This window comes from Canis lupus, chromosome 18, assembly GCF_011100685.1.
Source record: "Canis lupus familiaris isolate Mischka breed German Shepherd chromosome 18, alternate assembly UU_Cfam_GSD_1.0, whole genome shotgun sequence".
NCBI classification, from domain to species: domain Eukaryota; kingdom Metazoa; phylum Chordata; class Mammalia; order Carnivora; family Canidae; genus Canis; species Canis lupus.
The window spans coordinates 33,409,769-33,433,688 of record NC_049239.1 but is presented as its reverse complement, the minus strand read 5'-3'; the positions used below and the strand labels follow the sequence as shown (position 1 = coordinate 33,433,688).

General features: G+C 39.6%; 1 protein-coding gene and 1 long non-coding RNA gene across 2 annotated transcripts; one reads left to right on the top strand and one right to left on the bottom strand.

Annotated features, from left to right (window-relative positions):
- Positions 1-17,433, top strand: LOC119864210. The gene is made up of 4 exons (XR_005373376.1): positions 1-2,274; positions 4,700-4,851; positions 14,975-15,128; positions 16,935-17,433. It is a non-coding gene; the product is annotated as an uncharacterized LOC119864210 (long non-coding RNA).
- Positions 2,474-23,876, bottom strand: APIP (APAF1 interacting protein). The gene is made up of 7 exons (XM_038563041.1): positions 23,717-23,876; positions 14,187-14,287; positions 9,603-9,651; positions 8,305-8,422; positions 6,189-6,324; positions 3,388-3,555; positions 2,474-2,791 (listed from the first exon to the last, which is right to left on the bottom strand). The coding sequence occupies exons 1-7, from the start codon at positions 23,771-23,773 to the stop codon at positions 2,692-2,694; spliced, it is 729 nt and encodes a 242-aa protein (XP_038418969.1). The 5' UTR covers positions 23,774-23,876; the 3' UTR covers positions 2,474-2,691.
- Positions 23,877-23,920: the final 44 nt, after the last annotated feature.

The following is a 23,920-nucleotide window of genomic DNA, read 5'->3' as shown; positions in this document are numbered from 1 at the left end:
CTCTGCCTGTGTCTCTGCCTCTCTCTCTCTGTGTGTCTCTCATGAATAAATAAATAAGATCTTTAAAAAAAAAAAAAAGAAATGGTGTTCCTTGGGCACCATTAACAGTGGTTAACAGTGAACCTGGTGAGAAGTTGAGAGATTCTGGATACACTATCTAACGCAGATAGGATTTGATTAGCTAGATGGATAGCATGTCAAAGAAACTACCATAGCAAGATTATGAGCCTGAGCAACTGGAAGGATGGCGTTACCATTAACTGTGCTTGAGAGGACTTCAGGCAGTTGGAAATTCTGTCGTGGGTATTGTCCTTACTTGTGAAGGAGGTGGAGATCTCTTTAAGTGAAGAGGCTAGCCTTAGTGGGAAGCACGGACAGCTCATCATCAGAGTCCAGGCAGACAGGTACAAGCCCATGCAAGCTCTTCTGTGTAATTGATTTTTTTTTTAAATAGAAGTATAGTTCACATACAATGTTACATTAGTTTCAGGTGTACAAGGTAGTGATTTGACAGCTCTATATATTATGCTATGCCCTCTCATGATGACTTCTTTTTTTTTTTTTTTTCAATGAATAGCACTCAGGGTCATAGGCCAAGAGTGAATATGCAGGGAGGAAGTGTTTGAAGTTTGAAGAGACCTTTGTCAAGGAGAGTGGGGGATGAGTGGATGAGGATAGGGAAGTAAAATTCCTGGGCAGCATTAAAAGCCCACTGGACCTTAACATGGTTATGTGTTTTTCTTCAGCCACCTTAAGGCACACAGGTGCAGATGTGTAGTTGGAATTAGCCGTGACTAAAGGTTTGCTGAGTATGATGGAATGAAAGAAGGGGAAAGACATTTCACATTCAAGAAATGCACTTATCTCACCCTAGGGGTAGAGGAAGTGGGAAGTAACACCCTTTGAAAGGAGAGCCTCAGGGGAAGCTGGGTCTTAGGGGAGAGACAGGTTTCATTCAGAGCAAAGAAGTAAAGGAAGCTTTCAAAGAGGCTGAGGATATGGTGGTGGGGGGTGGGTGGGGTTGTTACTCCTGGTAAGTCTGTTTCAGTGGAGTGCTGTGGCCTGGTTGGAGGGAGTGGGTCAAGGAACAAGTGAGAGAACAGTTGATAGAAAAATGGACAGCTCTTTACAAAATTTTTGCTCTGAAGGTGCTGGATGAGCTGAAGGTTGAAGGCAAAGTTTGTGTGTGTTTTAAGATAGATATTTTAGTATGTTTTTATACCAAGAAAAAAAAATCCTGTTAAGAGGGTAAACAATTGCCAATACAAGAGAATAATGGGATAAATGTGGTGATCCTTGCAGAAGCAAAGCCCCTGAGAAGGTCAGAGGGCACTGGACTGAAGGCCTAAGTGGAAGAATTGGCTTTAGAACCAACTCTGTACAAGGGAAGTGGCAAAGAAGGCTGCAGGCAGGAAGGTTGGTGGGAACGTGAGCTGGAAAGATTAGTTCTCTTTGGAATGACTCTCTTTTTATCTTTTCAAGTATGAGAGGTTGTCATCTGGTGGAGGAGGAGAATGCTGGAGAGCTGATGAAAGGGTTAGGAGGAACAGTCATGATGTTGGAAAAATGAATTTACTAAGGAATTACAGAAAGTTTGTTTCGCAGGATCGAGTGCCTGCCTGAGATTTGTGGTTCTAAATCTGAAGTGAGATCAGTCAACAGAGTTGTGTAATGTTTCTCTATCAAGCCCTGCTGCACAGGTACAGGTGCCAAGCACGTGGCTTCACAAGGGCTGAGGGCTGTCCAGGTGAGAGTGATGGACGGAGCAAGGTACAAGGGGGTTAGGATGTTTGTGGTAAAGTGGTGCCAATGTGAGGCTGCCATCCAGGCTTCATAAGGGAGGAAGCAAGGACAGGAACGGGGTTCTGGATAATGACAAAGGGTATTATGATCGAGAGGCTGGAGTGAAAGAACCAGTGTAAATGAACTCCAAGGGTAGAGGACTGGGAACGGAGAGGGGGTGTATGAGATTAAGATTGTGGACATGGTGCATTACTGATTTTTCTCCCTCAAGTGAAAAAAGCCTTAACCAAGTGAAACTTTTATGATCAAGGTGATGTTGCTTTTGGCTACCCTAAAGAAAGCACTTTCTGATTATATCACTGGTTTAGTCAGGCTTTGTTTGGCTAGGAGAGTTAGCGGGAACTTCACAATTGATTCCAATATAATGAGTGCTTTATGTTTTATCACAGGGAAGCACTAGATCATACAGGGGAAATCTATAAATTGTTTTAACATCAATACTGAGAGATACATTTGGCTTTAACTTTCCACGTAAGTGTTACGATGCCAATACTAAAATATGAAAATGCTTATTTCATAACGAATGGAAGTTTTCTCATGAATTCTCTATTATCAGTAACTTTAAAGAGTAAAGCAGAGTTCTCTGGGAGTGTACATAAAAAAGGAATTATTTTAAATGAAACTGTTTCACTGTTAAGGATTTAAAAGAAAAAGTAAAAAAAAAAACCCATTCATTATGAAATTCTTTATTTCACTGCATTGTCATCTAAAATTACAAGAATATAAGCAAATATCATCCAATGTCAGAAGAGAGTCAGGGTGGTCATCTTCAGTAGTGACACGTTAGTAGTATCATGGAAATGTTCAATTCATTAAAAAGAATAGTCAAGTTTCATTTGAGTAATAATTAAGATCAACTTTGTGTATATCATTAAACTTTCATTTGGCTTATACAATTCCATTTTCTCCAACTGGAAGTTGTGTAGGATCCAGCCCTACTTTCTTCATTGATACGGCAATATCAAACAAATAGTCGTAACACTCACACCTATAAAGAAAAGGCAAAGATCTGAAGGTCTCAGAGAAACAGAGTTCTCCAATCCTATCAATCAAATTTCTCCTGTCCATCAAGACAACTTTGTTCCTCGTGCATTTTTTTTCTCACTTCCAGGCCAAATTCTTCTCATTTTGCCTCCAGCATTAAAACATAGAAAGAATCATACTGAACCATGCAATCATATTACATGCTTCTCAGGAAATAAAAAATATACTACTTAGATAAATTAAATTTTTTTTGCCACGTGTCCCTTTTTGAAATTAGTGAAGCAAATCATTATATAACTTAGGTTAACTTTATTCTTCCTTCTAGCCCTAAACTTGGAGAATGAGATCTGTGTTTCCTTCTTTGTCAAGTGCATAGCACCTTGCCAAATACTAGCTTGTCCAATAAATATTTCTTAATAAATGAATACACAATTCAAGTCAGGTGTCTAGAAATAGTAAGCTTTTAAAATTTAAACCTATTTGACCAATAACACACAACCAAAAATCATACTTCCTTTAAAATCATAAAACAGACTTCATTCCCTTTCATATTTAGAGTATGTGACTTGTCGTCCCAAGTATCCTATGTTTGATACTTACATGGTTTTAGCCTTCTCCCAGGTTTCTCCCCAGACATACACCCCATGACGCCTGACCAGGACCGCGCAGGAGTCTGGGTATTCATTTATCGCACGAGCCATTCGTTCTTTGAGGTCTTTCTCCTCAGGTGTATTCTCAATAATTGGTACCACTAACATATCATCATACCTATGGGGCAAAACAAGCAATTTTTTCTCCATTAAAACAAATAAAGGTATACATATGCAAAGTTTATAATTTTTTTTCAAGTAAACAGACATTCTCTTTATATCTGAAAGCCACTCCAAATTATGGACAAGATGTTGCATGTTACTCTGTATATCTTGCATAAACAGCTGTATCAAAAGACGCCTTGGGAATTTGGCAGGTATTATTCCAATTCTAAGTATAAGTGGCAGAAATTTGTATAGGATACCAAAACCTAACAAAGAAATTATCAAGATCATACAAGTATTTCCTTGAAGCAATGACAATCCTAATATTTTCAATAGGAGAGGAGAAATGATAGATCCAAGAACCAAAAGCATAGAAAGGATTAACAATTTAACTACTTATTAAGTATGAATTTCCCCAAAGCTACAAAATCATTTTATCTCTGCAAGACCCCAAAGTGTCTCAGGCAAAAATAAATAAATAAATAAATACAGGTGTAGTGTGGCATTGGGATAGCAAGAACCTTCTGGAAATAACTCTTAAAAGTATGGCATTTTCAGAACATTCTCAAGTTTATGGCATTAGAACTTATTTTGTTTCCACCTTGTTTTCAGGAAATACATGTGATAAAATTGGCATATGCATTTCCTTTCTGTTTGTTTAAGAATATCTAAGTGAGTAACTTAGTTACTGGTAAAATTAAGTCCATCTTCGAAGTTGTTTATACCCAGTCAAACTCGGACATGTTTTCCCTTTTACATGAATTTCTCTTGCCTCTTTAATGCAACATGTGCTTTTTTCACTACCTCTGTAATGGCCAAACTTAATAAAAAAAAAGGTCTACATAGAGTTTTATCAAAAGTTGCAACTTTAGGACAGGTATAGGTTAAGTAGCTGTCATATGATAAATAACTTGGCCAACTACTGTCGTTAACAGTATGGAGATTTTATTTCATTTAAGTAAAACAGAGGTAATTAAAAAAAATTCTTAAATATGGATATGAACTGCTAATCCCAAATCTTTCCTAATATTGGCCAAGAGAATCACAAACATATGTTTTCCTTGGGTCTATACTGAATAATCAGATATCTTTTCGGGGATAAAATCATATCGCAGAAAATAAGACCTGCAATCCAATCCAAACCACCCACTTTACAGAGAGAACACTGATCCTTCTGAGTTGAATGAGGAACAGAGCCAGGATGGTCCTTTGATCATTACACGGTGAACTTTTCACACCACCATAGGTGTACTGCTGCCAGAAGCGAGGACAACTACACTTATATATGGGAACCTCCCCTGAGAATTAGGTATGTATTTGAAAGTTTTGTTTTTCAAGATGGACTGAAAAAAAGAACTAGCTCTGTGCCCTGAGTGGTGATAATGACCCTGTTACTTATTTCCCAGCCAGGCTCAAATAGAATTGCAAAGGGTATCTCAAAAAAGTTTGTATTCTTAAAATTCTGAAACATTTAGACTAATCTATGAAATGTGTATGTTATGGTGCATAAACAATGGCATCTTTTCCTTCATGACGTTCTTTTCCTCACAGAATTCTAAAGGCGGTGGAATTCTACTGTGCTGTTCCTCTTAGGCACCCTTTCATACCTCCTTCTGACCTACTTTTCTTTCTTTACCAAAGCCATCAAATGCTGAGGACGTAAATAGCACACATAATGCTTCCTTCGAGACCCGGAATGGAAAGGCAATCTGGGGTTATACTTTCTTTAGTATGTACACTTTCATAATCTAAACATTTAACTTTTGTAAATAGGTATTCGACAGTGCTAAGGAATGCTGTAGGCATACAATAAATATTAACCAAAATCAAACCATATTAAGTTCTCGGCATACTAGTTTAAACTTGTACATTCTGCTACGTGGAGTAACAATAAGATATTGCTGTTAGAACACTTTAGAAAAACTGGCACCCATTTCCTCTAAGCAAGATAAGGCCCTTTAGCAAATTAAAAAGCTCAGAAGAGTGCCAATACATTTAAGTGAACTACTTAGCTTGTACTTGAGCACTGAGGACACATTTCTTCCCATTCCTATATTCTAGATTGGTGAATAATTGTTACATTTTGGTGGACTGGTGGATTTATTTGATTTTATCTAGAAGGTTCCATACCATCTATGTCACTTTCCATACTGAAAAATTATAAAAATATAGAGATCTACCTAATTGAAATAATTGTACGACTTGAATAAATATGAAAATATTCTAGAAATACTAAATTAAACAAAATGAAGCAGAAACTTCAGTCAGGGCTGAAGCTTCATGGATACCAAGTGAAGGTGAGGAGATCTTGCTCTCTGGGTGCTTCCTTACAGAACATAATCTTTCTGTCTCTATAGAAAGCTCAGCCAAGGGTTTTTCACTGTACTCTGACAAATATTTCATTATTCATGTTGCTAATAATTTACCAAGGTTGGGGTTGGGACTGGGGTAGGGGAGGAGGAGGAGAGGCATCTGATTTGTGTCACTGAGAAGAAGAGATATATATAATACTATAATAGTAAGTGGGCTACTATTTAACGTAGATTCCACAATATCTCATTAAAGGCATGAAAAGATCAATAGCCTCTTTATCAAAAGATATAAAAATACTTTACAAATTACTTAAGCAAAAGTAGAAAAAAATACCTATAATACCCTCCCGAAGTACATTTCCTTATTCCTTTGATCATCTCTTGATGTGTAATTTTAAACTCTCGTCCTGGAAAGAGAAGGGTGGCCATGACAGCAGCTTTAGAGTGAGTATGAATCACTGCACCTGCTCCTGGAGGAAGAAGAAAAAAGTCACATGATCAGTGAAAACTAAATGATACCTTTTAAAGAAAAAAAAATCTATATATAATACACATATATTTATTTGTATATGATTTGGAACTTGTTTTTCTTGGCATGGAATCATAAGTTGGCAGTAGGCAGGAGGGTAGGAAGGGAGGGAGGAAGAGAGAAATAGTAAGAGAAGAGCCGCAAAGCAAAAGGCGTTTTAAGCTTTATCTGCATCAGGGCAATGCCCGGTACTTTTACACGAGCTCAAGATGTAGCTTTAGATGGTGTGAAGCACAGCTATAATAATCATGGAGATCAGGGTGCCTGGGGTGGCTCGGTCTGTGAAGCGTCTGCCTTCAGCTCAGGTCATGATCCCAGATGGAGCTCTGCATTGGGCTCTTTGCTTAGCATGGAGTCTCCTTCTCCCTCTCCCTCTCTGCTGCTCCCCATCCTTGTGCTTTCTCTCTTTTCTCTCTCTCAAAAAACAAACAAACAAACAAACAAACAAACAACTTAAAAAAATCACGGAGATCATAGTGAAAATGTTACCATTTAATTAGGGGTTCCTCTGTGCCAGGCACTGGACAAATCCCCTTTATATGTTACTTCTTGATCTTGAGTCATCACAACAATCAGAGAGGTAGATTCTATCTCCCCGCCTTAATGGTCAAGGAAGTGTGGAGCTCAGAGATGTGAAATAACTGTCCATGGTTCACAGACAGTAGTGGCAGCACTTGGATTTGAACCGAGGTCAATGTGACCCATAATCATCAAGTCAGGCTTCTTAGTGCAGACCACGTCCTGGTAGCATAAGGGGTGGTAGAGATTTTAAGTTTAAGTGTAATGGATTTACCTGAAAAGGATTTGTATGCTATAAAATTCAGTAATGGCCATTTTTGCAATTGGATGTTTATTTAGCTTTTTGCTGGGAAAGGTGCTTCATGCTGTTAGAATCTGTCCCTGAGGTTGTACCCTCTTAGGAGCAGTTGACAAAGTCCAGGAACAGAATATAGCATGATCACATACTCAATTCATTCAGTGGCTATATTAAAGCATGGTTCTTATGACTTTATTGCTATGGTTGAACCAGTTATAATTTTCTATTTTCACACTGTCCTCTAGGTTCGACCTTTCCAGACTGATTTTCTACCAAAAATTCTGGGAATTAAAATAAGGCTCCTACTTTTATTGTATAGTACATTTTTAATTTATTTTTTAAAATATTTTTATATATTTATGTATTCATGAGAGACACAGATAGACAGAGTCTCTGTCTTAGGCAGAGGGAGAAGCAGGTTTCTACAAGGGTGGACCCTGGGATCATGGCCTGAGGTGAAGGTAGACACTCAACCACCCAGACGTCCCTGTACAGTAAGTACATTTTTAAAAAAGATTTTTTATTTATTCATTTGAGAGAGAGAGAGAGGGAGAGCATGAGCAGGAGGAGGGTCAGAGGCAGAGGGAGAAGTAGATTCCATGCTGAGCAGGGAGCCCCACATGGGGCTCGATCCCAGAACCCTGGGATGGTAACCTGAGCCGAAAGCAGATGCTTACCTAAGCCACCCAGGTACCCCTTGTACATTTCTAAGAAAGAGAGGGCCAGTCCCACTAAAGGCTACAATATCCCCTCATTTGTAATTTGGCTTATTTCCACTATAAGTTCCCAGAGGTATAACTTTAAACTAGAAGTGGGAATCTGATTATAAATACAGTATTTAATCAATCAAACAATCTAGTGGAGTCATACTAGGTTGGAATTCTGGCACTCATGAGCTATTTATTTTAGGAAAATCTCCCAGTATATGAAACTGAGTAACAATGGACCTTCCACAAGGCTGATTTTCAGGTCTGAATGTGTTAATATATTTAAAATTCTTATGCATGGTAGGTATTCAAGAAATGTTAAATACAACAATAATTACAATTTAGGGAACCTACTCTGTAGCAAATATTCTTTACATTGAATCCATTTTCTGCCTACCTCTCATTGTGTAAGCATTCATAAAAAGAGGAGTACACTGGCTTTTTTTAAGATTCTTAGATGGTGGAGGTCCACTTATGTCCTGTTCATTGATGTCACAAACAAACATGTCTTCAGGCTGTTTATAGAGGGGGGGAAAGAAAAAAAAAAGGCTTATACATTATCAGTTAGAAGTGTCCCTTTCTTGTGTGTGCTAATATATATGTATACATATTTAACTCATATTTTAAATATCTATAGTTTCTCTTTCAAAATGTTTTAGCCATTTTGCGAAATAAAATGTTTTCTACTGATAAAAATAATCTCGAGAGAGTTAAAAGTCTTCCTTTAGAATTCGAAGAAACAATTGATGTGGAAAATTTCATATGTATGTAATGATATTGCTGTTACTTCGTTAATGTAGCTTCTTAGATTCTTCCCTACAATTTCACAACTATATTTCAGAGAAGCTATACAAAGAAATCATCATTCTGAGATGGGTGCTACAGTTCTTGTTCATATTTCATGATATGAGGAAAAATATAGAGTAGAATTTCTAATCTCCTGAGAAATTTAACTGGCACTTAGAAATGTTCACCTCAATAAGGTATATTATTTTAAAGTTCAAGCAGTTAAGTATATCCACAGATTTTTCTTAGTAGGGCATGCAAGCTTCCAACTTGTGACTTTCCTTTGCCAGGGTTTGTTACAAACTAGAATATATATGTTTCATTAATGAAGAATTATGCCTTAGATCAAAATTAAGTGTTATATGTCTGTTTTAACTAGATTTTGAATCTTCTAAGCATTAATATGGAATGAGACTTCTCAAAAATTTGAAATGTCTTTATAATTTTAGATTGGAATAGTTTTGCTGTTGTTAAAAATGAGCCAGTTCGGTCCATTTGAGACTACCAACGTGATTACCCTACTAGCCTGATACAGATGGTGTTACAATTGCTGCAAAATTATAATAACTGTGTAAAGATTGCTATTCACTTGTGCCCTCTAGAGGCCGAATGAGAATTCAAAACATTAGTTTCATGGAGGTTACTTAATCACCTTAAAAATTTTTTAATAGTTAACGGATGTTTATCGATTAGTTACTTAAATTATAACAATATTACCCCCCTCAAAACTTTTTTTTAAAATTAATTTGATTTCACAAAACAAGTCAAGTAGAGAAAAAAAGATACTTGGGGTCAACAATATTACCCCTCCCCCCAAAAAAAAACTTCTTTTAAAATTCAATTTCACAAAACAATAGTCATGTAGAGAAGAAAAGATATTTGGGGTCAAGAAGCATCCCTTTAACATACCTGAATCCGTTCCTTTTGCACTCCTGAAGGAGCAATGTAGATTTCATCGCTGGTAACACAAAATACAGAAATTGCATTTATTTAGCTCTACTGTTCTGCTTTTGACCAAAGGCAAGTATATTCTTGCAGTCCAATCATCAATATTCTTTTTTTTTTTAAGATTTAATTTATTTATTCATGAGAGACACAGAGAGAGAGGCAGAGACACAGGCAGAGGGAGAAACAGGCTTCATGCAGGGAGCCCGATGTGGGCCTCCATCCCGGGACTATGGGATCACGCCCTGAGCTGAAGGCAGACACTCAACTGCCGAGCCACCCAGGCGTCCCAATCATCAATTTTCTTTATAAATCAAGTCATAGAGAAAGCTGCTTGATTTAATTAACAGTATATGCTGTATAGAAAGAATACCAAATTACTGTAATGTCTTTATAATGCTGGTGGCACAGTAAAATGTTGATAGTTTTCACATATATTTCTTTTTACTGGGCAAAATCAATGGTCACCAGACTTACCTGGTGAGGGGAAATAAGCAACTCTGAAAACACAGGTCTTTATCATCTTTAAGCATGACTAGCAGTTTTTCCTATTAAACGTGGAATAGTTATTATAAAATCCAATCAGAAGAAAATATGCTCGTGAGGAGTAGATCTCTGTCTTGCAGGGGTCAAGTTTAATTTTATTGCTTGAAATGCTCTTATAAAACATGAAGTTCAGGGACCCCTGCTGGACCGTTTATTAAATTACAGCATCAACACAGGGCTACTTTTTGGGTGGAACAAACGCTTCCTCTTTGAAAAGCCCATCGTTCTTGTGAAAATATTCGGTAATGAAGCTAAAACAACTGCAGAAAGTTAAAAATATAAAAGGCATGTTACATCTGGAGCTCTCTGTTACAGAATTCCATGCTAAGGGAGATGCTATAATGTACCATTTATCAGACAGTACTCTCAAATAGGATTTGGAAATTCAACATCTTCTCTAAATTCTCTCCACCCTCAACAAAGGTCCTTTGGCTCCTTTATCAGTTTCAGCTGCTACCAGAGGATATTAAGGAGCTGCCACATACATGCCAATGAAGGAAATCTCAGCACCTGCACACTCCAGCTTCTGCCATTGAGGCATGGATATAGGGACAACTGAATATTAACTGTTTCCTAGTGAAAATGAGGATGATGGCTTATATTGAATCAAGCTATCAATCCAGTTGGGGTTATTATTAAACCTAGACTTGTGACTGATAAAAATGAAAGTTCCTTTAAGGGTCCACTTGTAAACTAAAGTCTACAAAACAAATGCCTGATAATGGGAGTGAAATCCAAAGCATAGCCAGCTACGTTCAGTCATTTGTTTTCAGGACGTAGCTTGCTTTAGATCTTTGTTGCCTAAGAAAACCATGGAGTGACATTCCTCTGTAAACAGTGGAGTTGGTAGCAATCATACTGTTAAAAAGGGCCCTGTCCAAATACCAGGTATCCACATCTTTTGTCCTTGGGTAATGGTGGAAGAAATTCGAGAATCATGTGTGGTATGAAGTGAGTGGACTTGTAGGATAAGTCTCTTCTTGTGTGGGGAGAGATTTATGCAATCCTGGGAACAGACCCATATAAAGCTCAACACAGACTGTTGGTAAATAAAATCCATCTACAAAGTGGAAAAACCCAGGATATTCTGTTTATTCAACTGATTTGGTAATCAAAAATGTTTTTATTGCTGCCTTTGTGAAAACAGAAATCAGTTTAGACTGATTTGGGTAATTAAAAGATTAGCTAAATAAATAAATAGGTTGTGGAAAAAAGTATTTTCACACCTACAAAGGAGATATCTGGATAAAAATAAGAAGGCGATAAAGCCTTTATTTTAGGAGGGAAACATGCCAAAGACTAAAAGTCTTTACTTGGTGCTGTAAGAGGCAAATACAAAGCACTTTGAATTTGAAGGCATTAAGTTTTGGAATTTGTCTATACTCCCTGCTCTTTCACTCATTGGTAAGGAGGGGGACACATGAACAAGAGTTCATAATATATAGGTAGTCAGTTGCTTCTATTTTTATTAACTGTCTAGTTATTTAAAAAAATTTAAATCTTAACTATACCTCAATTATCTTGTCTACAGTACGCATTTATTAATTTTAGTTCTGACAGCATGCCACATGATTAGTGTCTGACACATGCTGATATCATACCATGAAAACAGGAAATACTAAATGTGAATGTCAGTGACCAACCTAAACACAATAGCTACTGAGTATCTTGGAATTGCTTATGATTATTGTCATTTTCCTGGCCTTCCATTTCTTCCTTCTGATTTAACTCTCATATGTATCTTAAGCTTTTATATACATCTTTTGGGACTACACACAAGTAGAATAATCTAGAATGGTCTGGGCCAAACCTTGGAATCAGTAAATAATTTTCTATGCCCAAACATAATCTACTGGGTTGATCCTTCATTCCAAAATAGTTTGCTTTAAGCATCAGACAAAGAAAACCAGAGTTTCACTAACAGTATGAAAATAACAGGGAATAAATAAAGTTAATGATGTGGGTTTATGAAGTCATTTAAATATTAGGGAAAGAATTAGACATTTTACTACAAATTACCCATCTTACTCTGTGGAGCACAAATTTAAGGATTCCAAACCATGCCGTAAAATTGTGGCTGTTTCCACCCGTGACCTCCAGGAGGAGCTCCTCACCCATTAAGAATCTAAGTAAGGGCAAAGCATTTTAGCTTATGATGCAATGTCCCCATAAATTTATTGTAGTGTTGTAAAAACCATTTCATTTTAAAAGGTACCAGTGAATGTTTTAGAGTGACCACACACAATTTCAGTGCATGGGTTAGCAAAATTCTAGAAAGTACACAGTCTTTTATGTCTTCATGATTAAAAAAAATAAATCCCTTTCCAGATTTGCAATAACCCCTTATCTAGATTCCATTTTTAAAAGACCTACTTAGCAAATGGTTATAGTGACTCAGTTTGGTAGAAAGCTCTATTTTGTACCTACATAAACTTTCTGTATATGCAAATAAAAAGCAGTTATCTAAAGGTAATGTTCAGAGTATGATTTAGTACTGAGAAACCAAATTATTAGGAACACAACTACATGGATAAATGAAACAACAAAGACAAATGATGTTACCATAGGGCTTTGCTCTGAACAAGTCAACTTGGAAGTTTTGGCGGCATCGCCTGAAAACCTGTGAAGTGCTGACTTGACACAGGAGCACTGGGTTGATGGTGAGAGAGGAGGCACGGAGGGATGTACGATGTCCCATGAGGAACATGCTTCTTCCAGATGGAGTGCATCCCTACATACGTAACTGCCACAGTTAAGGCCCCTACTGGTGTTGTCCACAGATCAGCATATATTCCAGGAGTTACTTGGTAATTTGAAAAAGATGAAATTTCATTTGGGGATTATAAAAAATAGTGAAAGGGCTTATAGGGGAAAGGAGAGAAAAATGAGTGGGAAATATCTGAGAGGGAGAACAGAACATGAGAGACTCCTAACTCTGGGAAATGAACAAGGGGTAGTAGAAGGGGAGGTGGGCAGGAGGTTGGGGTGAATGGGTGACGGGCACTGAAGAGGGCACTTGACGGGATGAGCACTGGGTGTTATACTACATGTTGGCAAATTGAACTCTAATAACAAAATATACAAAAAAAAAAAAGATGAAATTTCACTGGCATCATCTTGTGGTATGCTGGAAAAAAACCCTTTTGTTTTAGACGTTCTGATTAAATTTTGCCTTCCGTTCCTTTCTGGGAAATGCAGCCTCCTAGGGGCTGTTACTTATATATGTTCAATATTAGATCAGTGTTAACAGTAATTCAATTTTGTTAAAGAAAGTGAATTAGGGTAAAAAAATAAATCAAGTTACTCAGTTTAACATTCAGCCTTCAGACAATACTATTCCTAAAACATTTCAGGAGAAAAAAAAATCATCCTCTTCCAGAAACACTGCGAAGAATGAGATTCCATAACCTGCATTTTCATTGTCAGTAGATTACATACTACTTCCCCTTGGAGGAAAAACACTAGATGTATCTCATGAGCAATCAGATGCTATTCATTCCTGGTTTTGTCCTCTAAGCAACAAAGGCCAGCAGGTGCTATCTATTAATGATGACAGATGATGCATGTAGAAAGGCATATTGCATTTTGACAATAAAATGTATTGTTTAGTATTTTTGATGGTTCATAATCTATATTTAAGTGACTTTAAAATATGTATTTGAACCTTTACAACAAATCCTGTCCACCTAGGGGGGACCTTTTCTAATTCTAGCCATATGAACATACTTGCAGCATATTATTTAACTTTGGTACTCCAAAGACTGAGGACTAAATTATTCTGATTAGAAACTGTGGTTCTTAAATCCTTAGGTATTTATTGTATCTACAACTTCTGCACACTTATTTAGTAATGCAAATATTCATTACTCCATTTAGAAACTAAGTATTTTTAGTATCACATAAAACTGGGCACCAGTTGTTCTTTGGATAGAACTCGTATTAGGCTCTTCATGTGCTACTTATTTGGACAATTCCCAGAAGTGAAATTAGCCCCAAACTTACCCATGTTTCAAGCTAATTCCTCCTCCAGTCCCAGTGACCCAACCCAAATGGTAAAACTGTTTGCAAAGCTCTGGGATCAGGTATCTTGGATGTTCTTTGTCCTTAAAAAGAAGATAATGATTTTTCCAAGAGACATTATGTTATCGAGTGAATTTTCTAGCTGACGTCTCTGTTAAGAAGTTGATGTGTAAGGGGTAGCTGGGTGGCTCAGTTGGTTAATCATCTGCCTTTGGCTCAGTCATGATCCCAAGGTCCTGGGATTGATCTCTGCCTTAGGGGGCTCACTGCTCAGCGGGGAGTGCGCTTGTCCTTCTCCCTCTTCCCCAAACCCCACTCATGCGCGTATCCAGGCCCATCTGTGCTCTCTCAAATAGATGAATAAAATCCTTTAAAAAAAAAAAAAAAGCTAATGTAAGGAATTTTAAGGAAATCTACCATAGAGAAGGTACCATGAGGGAGAAAACTATTATAAAACATACTTTGTTTTTAATGTTTAGAAAGTGGATCTACTATGTTGCAACCTGGAATTATTAAGAATAAGGCCATTTAGTCCAGCATGAAGAGACAGGTTGCAAGAACAAGGTGGAGAAATGCCCAGTTTACATAAATGTCTACTACAATGGCTGAAATAAAACAGAATCTAGGGCTGAGAGGAACATGCTTCAGTCTGTCCAGTGAATTTCTTAACACAAAACATTCAATTAAGTCATGATATACATATGAGAGCTATGTGTTCATATTCATTGTTAGTTCAGTTTTATTTTTATTCTAAAATCTTTTTTCCACAGTGATTGCATTGTTTTCTCTTATTACAAAAGCAATGTATACTCACTATGGAATATAAAGTCAAGAAAATAAGATGGAAAGGACTCACTCAGAAGCAATCATAATGAGTATTTTCTGGGCCCATTTCAATGAAGATATGTGTACACAGGAACAAATGTATGTATGTTGGGATAAATTCTGAGTTTTAATTACATATTTTTATTGAGGTAGAATTGACATATAGCATTACATTAGTGGATAATATAAAGAATAGGTATTTATATATATTGTGAAATGATCAGCACAGTAAGTCTAGTTAAAATAAGAGCTTATTTTTATTAAGGCTAATGATTATTTCTTTAGGAAAAAAACTCAATGTTTCCCCCATTTTTAAAAATCAAAATTAATGAAAGCAAAAAACAATATTTTTATTTTTAGCAATATGACATATGACTCTTAACTTGAAAATAACAAAAATGCTGAATAGTTTTTAAAAACATTTCAAATTAAATTGCTGAGCTGGCAAGAAGTACGGTTTCACAGGGGCCATAAAAGAAACCAGGGTGAGAGTCTACCTGGGAGGGAAGCTCTGAAGTCATAATTCCCCTGAAGGTATTTGCAGAACTCCGGTGAGCTTAAGCTTCAATTCTGATAGCTATGCAAGCTGCTAGAAACATGAGATTAAACCTAGGATGTGCTCAGAATGGAATATCTAATAGAAAATCCCTCCATAGGTTTGAGACAAGACAAGGGGCTACACACTCCAGGTAAGGGTGAACAAGAAACAGACCCTTTGTGCACAAAAGCACAGCAAGGAATCTTGCCTAGCTAAATGCTGGTACTGAGTAAAGGGGAAAAACATTTTTGAGTCCGAACAGGGATGATTATCGAACAGACCAAATTTTCAGCTACTTAACTGGCTTTCTGAAATTATGGTGTTTTTCCAAATTCACTGTTAATACTTTACATATGCATTGCATTTTGTTATAAATGATAATTTGATGGAGTGGACTTCAAAATATAAAATTAAGGACATGGGAATGTTAAAAATTTTTAAAGTTCTTTTTTTTTTAAAGATTTTATTTATTCATGAGAGACACAGAGAGAGAGGCAGAGACACAGGCAGAGGGAGAAGCAGGCTCCCTGTGGTGAGCCTGATGCGGGGACTCAATCCCAGGACCCCAGGATCAGGACCTGAGCTAAGGCAGGCGCTCAACCACTGAGCCACCCAGGCATCCCCAAAATTTTTAAAGTTCTGATTCAACACAGGCTTAGGAGTTAATGGACATAAAGTCAAACCTACATTACACCATTTATTGCTTATATAGGACTTTGGATTTCAGTTTACTAATCCATAAAATGAAAACATTGTAAGAGGTAAAATGAGATATAGTGCTACAGGCTTCCAGGTATGGGATGAGTCATTTTTTTTTTTTTAAAGAGAAAATAATGAAGATAAAGCATCCAGGATAACATGTGACAGTCAACGTTAGTTTCCCTCCCATTTTTTTTTCAGTATTATATTAGTTCAGGTGTACAATATACTGTATTTGACAATTCTATATATTACTCAATGCTCACCACCATCTGTTACCATATAATGTTATTAATACTATTGACTATATTCCCTATGTTGTACTTTTCATCCCTGTGACTCATTTATTTTATGACTGGAAGTTTTACCTTCCTTCCCATTCTGAAGTGTTAAAAATTCTTGAATTAAAAAAAAAATAATTCTGTATTGGCTTTCCTTATATCTGTCCTTACAAAATCTAGCCAGAATTATCCATGCCCTGTATAATTTACTATTTCCTTTTTTAGTGATACAAATGCTATTTTAATTATATATTAAAGTACAGCTAATGAGAAGACTCCTGCAGTCTTCCAACTGTTAAAACCGTCAATTTGCATAGCAAGTTGCAAACATTATAGAAAATGGTCTGTTATTATGGGTCTCTCCCCTTTTCCTTTTGTCTTTTCCAGTACTGAGTTATTACAGCAATTAGCCGGCTTCATGCTACAGGAATAACAATGATAAGGCAGCTGTTAATAAAGCTTCATTCAACTGTTCAAACCCACAAAATTATAATTTCCAGGAAAATAATCACTGAGCAGTGAGAACTAACAGATATATTGGGTAAAATGCAGTCATCTAAATTGTTCAGAACGGTAAGAGAGTAAATATCAGAATACTTATTTCAATAAGAATAGACAAAAAGGAAAAAGGGAGAAACATTTAACAGTATTTTGTATACATTAAAAACATTAAAGCCTAAAAAGTTGTTGAGTCAATACTTTATTTTTCTAATCTTTCAACCTAATTATTTTAAGGAAGTCAACTCCACTGTCACTGAGATACCTGCTCACAGCTAACAATGACTCTAATCCCTTCCACCATCTTTTCTTTCAATTTAAGCATAACAGAGACATGTATTGCTTGGACAGAGGTTTTCCTGGGAGGCTCTCACACAAATACAAAATAAACGAATCACAGATATTATATAACCCATCAACTAATGATGGAATCAGAAAGATGATACAGCTGTTTCCAAAGAGAACGCAAAACACAAATCCCTATAAAGTAATCAGGAATCCTGGATTTACACATAAGGAAAAACTGCACAATATCCACCAGGCAGCAACAAATGGAAGGGCAGAATATTGCTCACATTTCTACGATCAATGATCATCTGCATTGTCAGCATTCTACAGTTTACGGAGTGCACAACAGCTCAGAGATGGGCCTAAGACACCTAGTGATCTCGTTTTGCTCATCTGTCTTTCAAAATTCTTGATACTGGTCTAAAGAAGGGATCTGATGTCAGCATCTTCTCCGTCTCTGGGCTTTGTTTCTCTGTCATTCTCCTCTCTGTGCATACTGGTTTTCTTTGCAACTTTGCCTCCACTCAGAGCCCTATTTCTCCCTTCTGCCTTCTTCACAACAGCTGAGCACTGATTAGAAGAAATGAGAGGACCTGGAGCCTGGCTTCAGATTTGACCCCCTCCAATAGCTGGGTGCCCCCAGGCAAATCAGTGACCCTTCCCGGGGATCAGTTTCCTTATGCTGAATATCTGAATCATTGATTCCCAGACTTCCCTAGATAGGCCAGCAGTTTGTTGTTTCAATTTTAGGGACCAACATAAGGTTGCCAAGTTAATCACATTTGTTATGTTTATTCATCTATTATCACCTTTTTCAAAAAAGAAAGCACATTTTTAACATAAAGTAGGAAAGATCGGCTCAGAATAAAAAAAGGCAGTCCTTTAAGGTGAATGCATTAATTTTACGAAATTCGCTTTTTCATTGTCCTTATTTTTCTTTTTTTGCAACAGCTGAGTAAAAACTCTTTCAAGGGACTGATGTTTGGGGAAGAATAAGGGTATCTTTCCCTAATTGGTCTTCTTGCCTAAAATTTCTCCTTCTTCTCTTTTTCCTCTAGCTTACCCTCCACTCTCCTGTTAGTTAGCTAGAAGAATATACTACTTTGATCACTGAACCCCATTCCTCCAATCACATAATGTTCAGATGCCACATCCTTGGTCTGTTTATTTCAGTCCTTCTGCTTTCTTCCCCCAATTTAGTCTTTCAGATATTTCCCTTCAGTTTATGTTTATATAAATCTCTCAGTTCTAGTCAACCCAGCTGGGGTAGTCAACTTCCAGGATGGCTCTTAATGATCCCTGCCTCCTGGTATTTACACCCCGATGTGTAGTCCCTTTTCACATTGTACCAGGGCTGGTCTGCATGACCCACAGACAGTGCAACAGAAGTGAAAGTACATCACTTTCTGAGATCAGCTTAGTGTTTTATAAGCACTACAGCTGCTGTCTTGGGTGCTCTCTCTTGGATCACTTGTTCCGGGGCAGCAAGCCAGGTGTTGCATAGTAAGGGTACTGGGCCTACGCAGAAGGCCACGTGGTGAAGAACTGGAGGTGTATGGACAAATGTCCGTGAAGATCCGGGGCAGCAAGCCAGGTGTTACATAGTAAGGGTACTGGGCCTACGCAGAAGGCCACGTGGTGAAGAACTGGAGGTGTATGGACAAATGTCCGTGAAGAATGGAGGCCTGCCAACAACTATGTGAGCAAACTTGCAAGTGGACCCTCCAGCTGTAATCAGGCCTTGAGATAAACAGTAGCTCCAGCAGCAGACGGTTTGACTGCTACCTGATGAGAAACCTCGAGCCAGAACCCTGAGCCAAATGCTTCTGAATCCCTAATCTTCGGAAGCTCTGTGAGACAGTAAGTACTTATGTTCTATTCCTAAGGTTTGGGAGTATTTGTTATGGAGCACTAGTTAATTAAGACATATTTTCTTGCTAACTAAGTGCATCTTTTTTTTTCTTTGCACTATTACTGCTCATGCTGGATTTTTAATGATCCCAACTCTAGCTGTCAGATTCCTGCTTGTCTGCCTTGATACCACACTCCCTACCCACTTCACCTGTGAGTCCTTCTCTCATCATCCCAGCAGGAAGGGATCACTCACTCCCTCGTCTAATTCCATACCACAGCATTTGCTCTATGTACCTCTCCTTTGGTACTTATAGAACCTTCTCACTCATTCATTCAGCAAATTTTTACTGCAAGCCCTGAAGAAATGAATATGACTAAGATAAAACCCTTATTCTTGAGAAGCTCACAATCTAATAAAGAAGTTATGAAAGGACAAGACAATATATAATACAAGGCAGTCCAAACAAGCTACTGGAGGAGGGTTGAGAAGCTAGTGGTGGGAGGGAGCAGGAGTTGGGAAAAGCTTCACGGGGGGGGGGGGGGGGGGGGGGGGGGGGGGGGGGGATTGCTGAACACAGTGGGAGTACGCCATGCATTTCCTGGCAGTTCAGCCATGAACACTTGACAAAGTCCCTGCCCTAAAGAAATTTACATTCTGAGGGATAGTTTTTAAAAAGCAAAGAATAAATTATAATAAGTAGGAAGAAGGAACCAAACAAGGAACTTTAGAGAAACAGCAGAGACTGACTTTGATTAAGGTGGTTAAGGAAAGCCTACAGACTGTAAAAAAAAAATAAAACAAACAAAAAAACCCGAGTGTGTGCTGAATGTGTTTGCACACACAAGGTTTTGTATCGGGGAATGGCAAGTACCCTAGGTCGAGAAGACAGCAGACGTAAGGGCCCTGGAGTGACACAGTGCTTGACAGGCTTAAGGAATAGAAAGGCTGGATCACCCATGGACTTGGAAGCCAAGCTGCTGAGAACACTCTTGCTGAGAGGGAACTGATCCATGGTAGGACAGGCGGGGAGAGGGAGAGAAACAATTTCTGAATGTGAGAAGGGAAGGAGATCTTGAGCATGAGTGGAGGGACTGGGCTTCTTCAATCTTGAGAAAGGAGAAGGGTTTATGTTTAAGCAGATCGATAAGCTTTGTGGAAGAAAGGTAAGTTCATATCCAATGCCTTCTATTTTCTTTTTTTGTTGTTGTCGGGTTTTTTGTTTGTTTTTAAAATTTATTCATGAGAAAACAGAGAGAATGGCAGAGACTTAGGCAGAGGGAGAAGCAGGCTCCCTATAGGGAGCCCGATGTAGAGCTCCATCCCCAGCCCGGGATCATGCCCTGAGCTGAAGGCGGCAGACGTTCAACCACTGAGCCACCCAGGCGTCCCTGTCTTCTATTTTCTTAAGTATAAACAAAGTTATCAGTTGAGTAACAATGTGGGGACAGGGTATGGGAGGCCTGAAAAGATAATAAAAGGTATAAACTAGTCATCTCGGGGAGTGGGGCAGCAAGGTACTGGGGAAACCAGGATGGTTGTTGGGCAGTGTTACATGCCAGTCTGAGGTTGAAATGTTGAATATGAAGCAAGGCTTCATATATAGGTAGTTTGTGGTTTTTCTCTAGGAATGCAGCTCAGTGCAACTGCAAAAACAATGGCTACTAGAGTTCATTTTGTGTTGGGGTTCTGCTAGGCCAACTATATTTGTAAATTAGGTCAATCATGACCTTAGGTTAAGAATTGTTTCAAGAAAAAATAAAAACTTAAAAAAGAATTGTTTCAAGAGACTGGGTGTAGTAGCCAGATTTCAGTGGGTTTAAGAAGTGAATAAAACTTAGAGGCAGAGAGTTCTTTCACAGTGTTGCTGTGAAAGGCTGGATAGGGAAACAGAAGGGAAAACTGGTTAATACAGAGTTTTCTTTACACACTAAAAGGTAAAGTTAGAGGAGGGGGAGAGATTAATGACATGGGAAAGCAAAAGCCTAACTAACAGGTCAAACTTTTTGTGGAGACAGAATGGCTGAATCGGACCAGGGAAGTATTTACCTTAGGAGGAGAAAGAATAATGCAGGAAAATATGTAATAATGTAAGTAATTACAAAAATAGTTAACATTTATGGAGTTTTTATGCCAGGTGCTATTCCAAAGGCTTTATCTGCACAATTAACTTAATCATTATAACAACTGTATTACTCTAAGAAAGATTATTGTGTCGAAGACCACCTGGATGGCAACTGGCAGAACTAAAATTTGCACAGGCAGCCAGATTCTAGAGGTCTTGTGCTTAACCTTTACATTATAACATTGGTGGAAAGAGGCAGAGATTGAAGTTAAGAGGTTCACACCCAATAGCTTAATTTTCTTTGTGATTTTGGAGCCAAAGTTACCTTCGAAGTTGGCTTAAGGGGAGAGGATGAGGTAAGATGGTGAGGTTTGGGGGATAGTCAATTAAGGCTATGTGAAGGGAAGCTCCTCAGGGGGCTGCCACGAGGTGCTCAGGAGCTAGCTGCAAGGACACAATAATATTTGTAGAGACACAAACGTATGTAGTTGAGTGACACCCTCCCCCGTCCCTTAGGGGTTCTGAGTGGGAGGCATTTAAATAAAGATGATTATTTGTAATACAGGATGGAGGATCCTATGATAGAGGCTACACAGAGGGAACTGTGTGAGTAAAAAAAGAAAAGTTCTAAAAAAAAAAAAAAGAAAGAAAAGTTCTTCATCCTAAAAAAGTGTGGGGTGAAGGGGCAGTGGTTGGGCAGGGGAGGATTTTGCCATGGGAATAGGATGCTAGAGTGGAGGGGAGGGTGGAGAATTGATGAGGTCAAGGACAACAGAGGGAAGGGTATTGGAAGGCCTTGTGTTGTAATAGTAAAGAACAAATATTCAGGGTGAATATATACAGGACACTGTGACAGCTAAGGTATAATTACAAAATAGAAGTAGTTCTTGGTTTATTTCCCAGCTAAGCATAGCTCCCCCTAAAAGGTAGGGAATAGGGAACATGCCCTTGCTATATAGATACACCTGTCACAGTGCTTTGCTCAATAAGCACTGTTTCGATTAAGATCACATCTCCTGGGCAGCCTGGGGGGCTCAGCGGTTTAGCACCGCCTTCCGCCCAGGGCGTGATCCTGGAGACCGGGGATCCAGTCCCAGGTCAGGCTCCCTGCATGGAGCCTGCTTCTCCCTCTGCCTGTGTCTCTGTGTGTCTCTCATGAATGAATAAATAAAATCTTAAAAAAAAAAAAAAATCACATCGCCTACATTACAAAAGTCCTACATCACAGGTTACAAACCGTGGCCCAGGGACTGAATCAAGCGTACAGAAAGTGGTTTATTTAAGTGCATATGCAAATCTGCAAACCTGTGAGTGGCGGAGCTGTGGTACCCTGGCAAGCGCATACATGTCGGTGGTACTCACTGGGCAGCTCAACCCAGATTGCATGAAGGAATAGATGAGCCCAGGGCCATTAGATGTTCTAAAGTTTTAAGAGCAGCCTGAAGTGTTCCCCATGTTGAAAGGTCAGCTCAAAAGACAAATTTTTTTTTTTTTTTTTAATGAACAATGATTGAACTAAAAACATGCCTGTTCGCCCAATTGCTGCCGGCTATGCTCGGTTCGAGAATTCCTGTTCATTCTCAGACCCCTTGATGAAGACGACTGTCTTTGATGCTCAGGTAGGCGGTTATTTCACCAAGATTTATCTACTGGGGGCATCAGCACATGTGCTGCTGAAACCCCTGAGCAACGATCCTACTAACAGGTTCCCTTCCTCACCTGCCCAGCTAGGTGTCCTATATGCCAGGCCTTCCTCCTCCCCATGCGACTCCCCCCCGCCCCCCAAGTCCAGCACGCCAGCCTCACAGTCTTTGCTAACCTGGGGAGCGATCTGGCAAGTGTTTCACTACAACATATCATGTTATTCTTACTCTTTAATTAGGACGGACCTTCAGTCTTAAGAAGGAATAAAAGAGGAGGGGGTGGGGGTGGGGGTGGGGGGGCTTTCCCTGCTTCTGAAAGCAGGGCTCCGCGCACTGTAGCTGTGTGTTCGCCTAGTCTTCCCGCGGACCCCAGGCCATTTGTCTTCACCATTGCTGTGTCCCTGAGCACGTGAGTGTTCCAGGACACCGTGGGCGAGGAGCGTGCCCGGCGACCGAGATGATGCAGCCCGAGGCTGGGTTTTCCGCGATCGTCCCAGGAGCACTGGAACCCGAGGCAGGCAGAGCGCGGGGCGGGGGGGGGGGGGGGGGGGGGGGCTGCAGCCCGCCCGCTGCCTGCGAGCCCCGAGCCCCGGGCTGGTCGCCGAGGGCGCAGGAAATCCAAGGCTCGTGCGGACGGTCTCGGCTTCACCTCCGCTCCAGCGCTGGCTGCTTCCCTTGGCAACTCCCCCTGGGAGGTGCCTCTGGCCCGCAGCCCCGACCCCGCGCCCCGACCCCGCGGCCCGCGCCCGCCTCCCGCCGCCGCGCCCACCTGCGCCGCACCTGCCCGCCAACCCCGCGGCCGCGGCCCCGGCCCCGCCCCTACCTGCGCGCCGCACCCGCGCGAGCCGCGGTCTCCCTCCGCAGCGTGGCAGCCCGACATGGCCCGGACGACGCGAGCCCGCGGCCTCCCAGCTTCGCGCGGCCTCGGGACCCGCGCTCGGTGCCACCTGCGACCGACCGTCCGGTCCGCGGGGAGGCCGCAACGGCAATCAGGCGGCGCCGAGGGCAGCCCGGGGGCGGGGCAGAC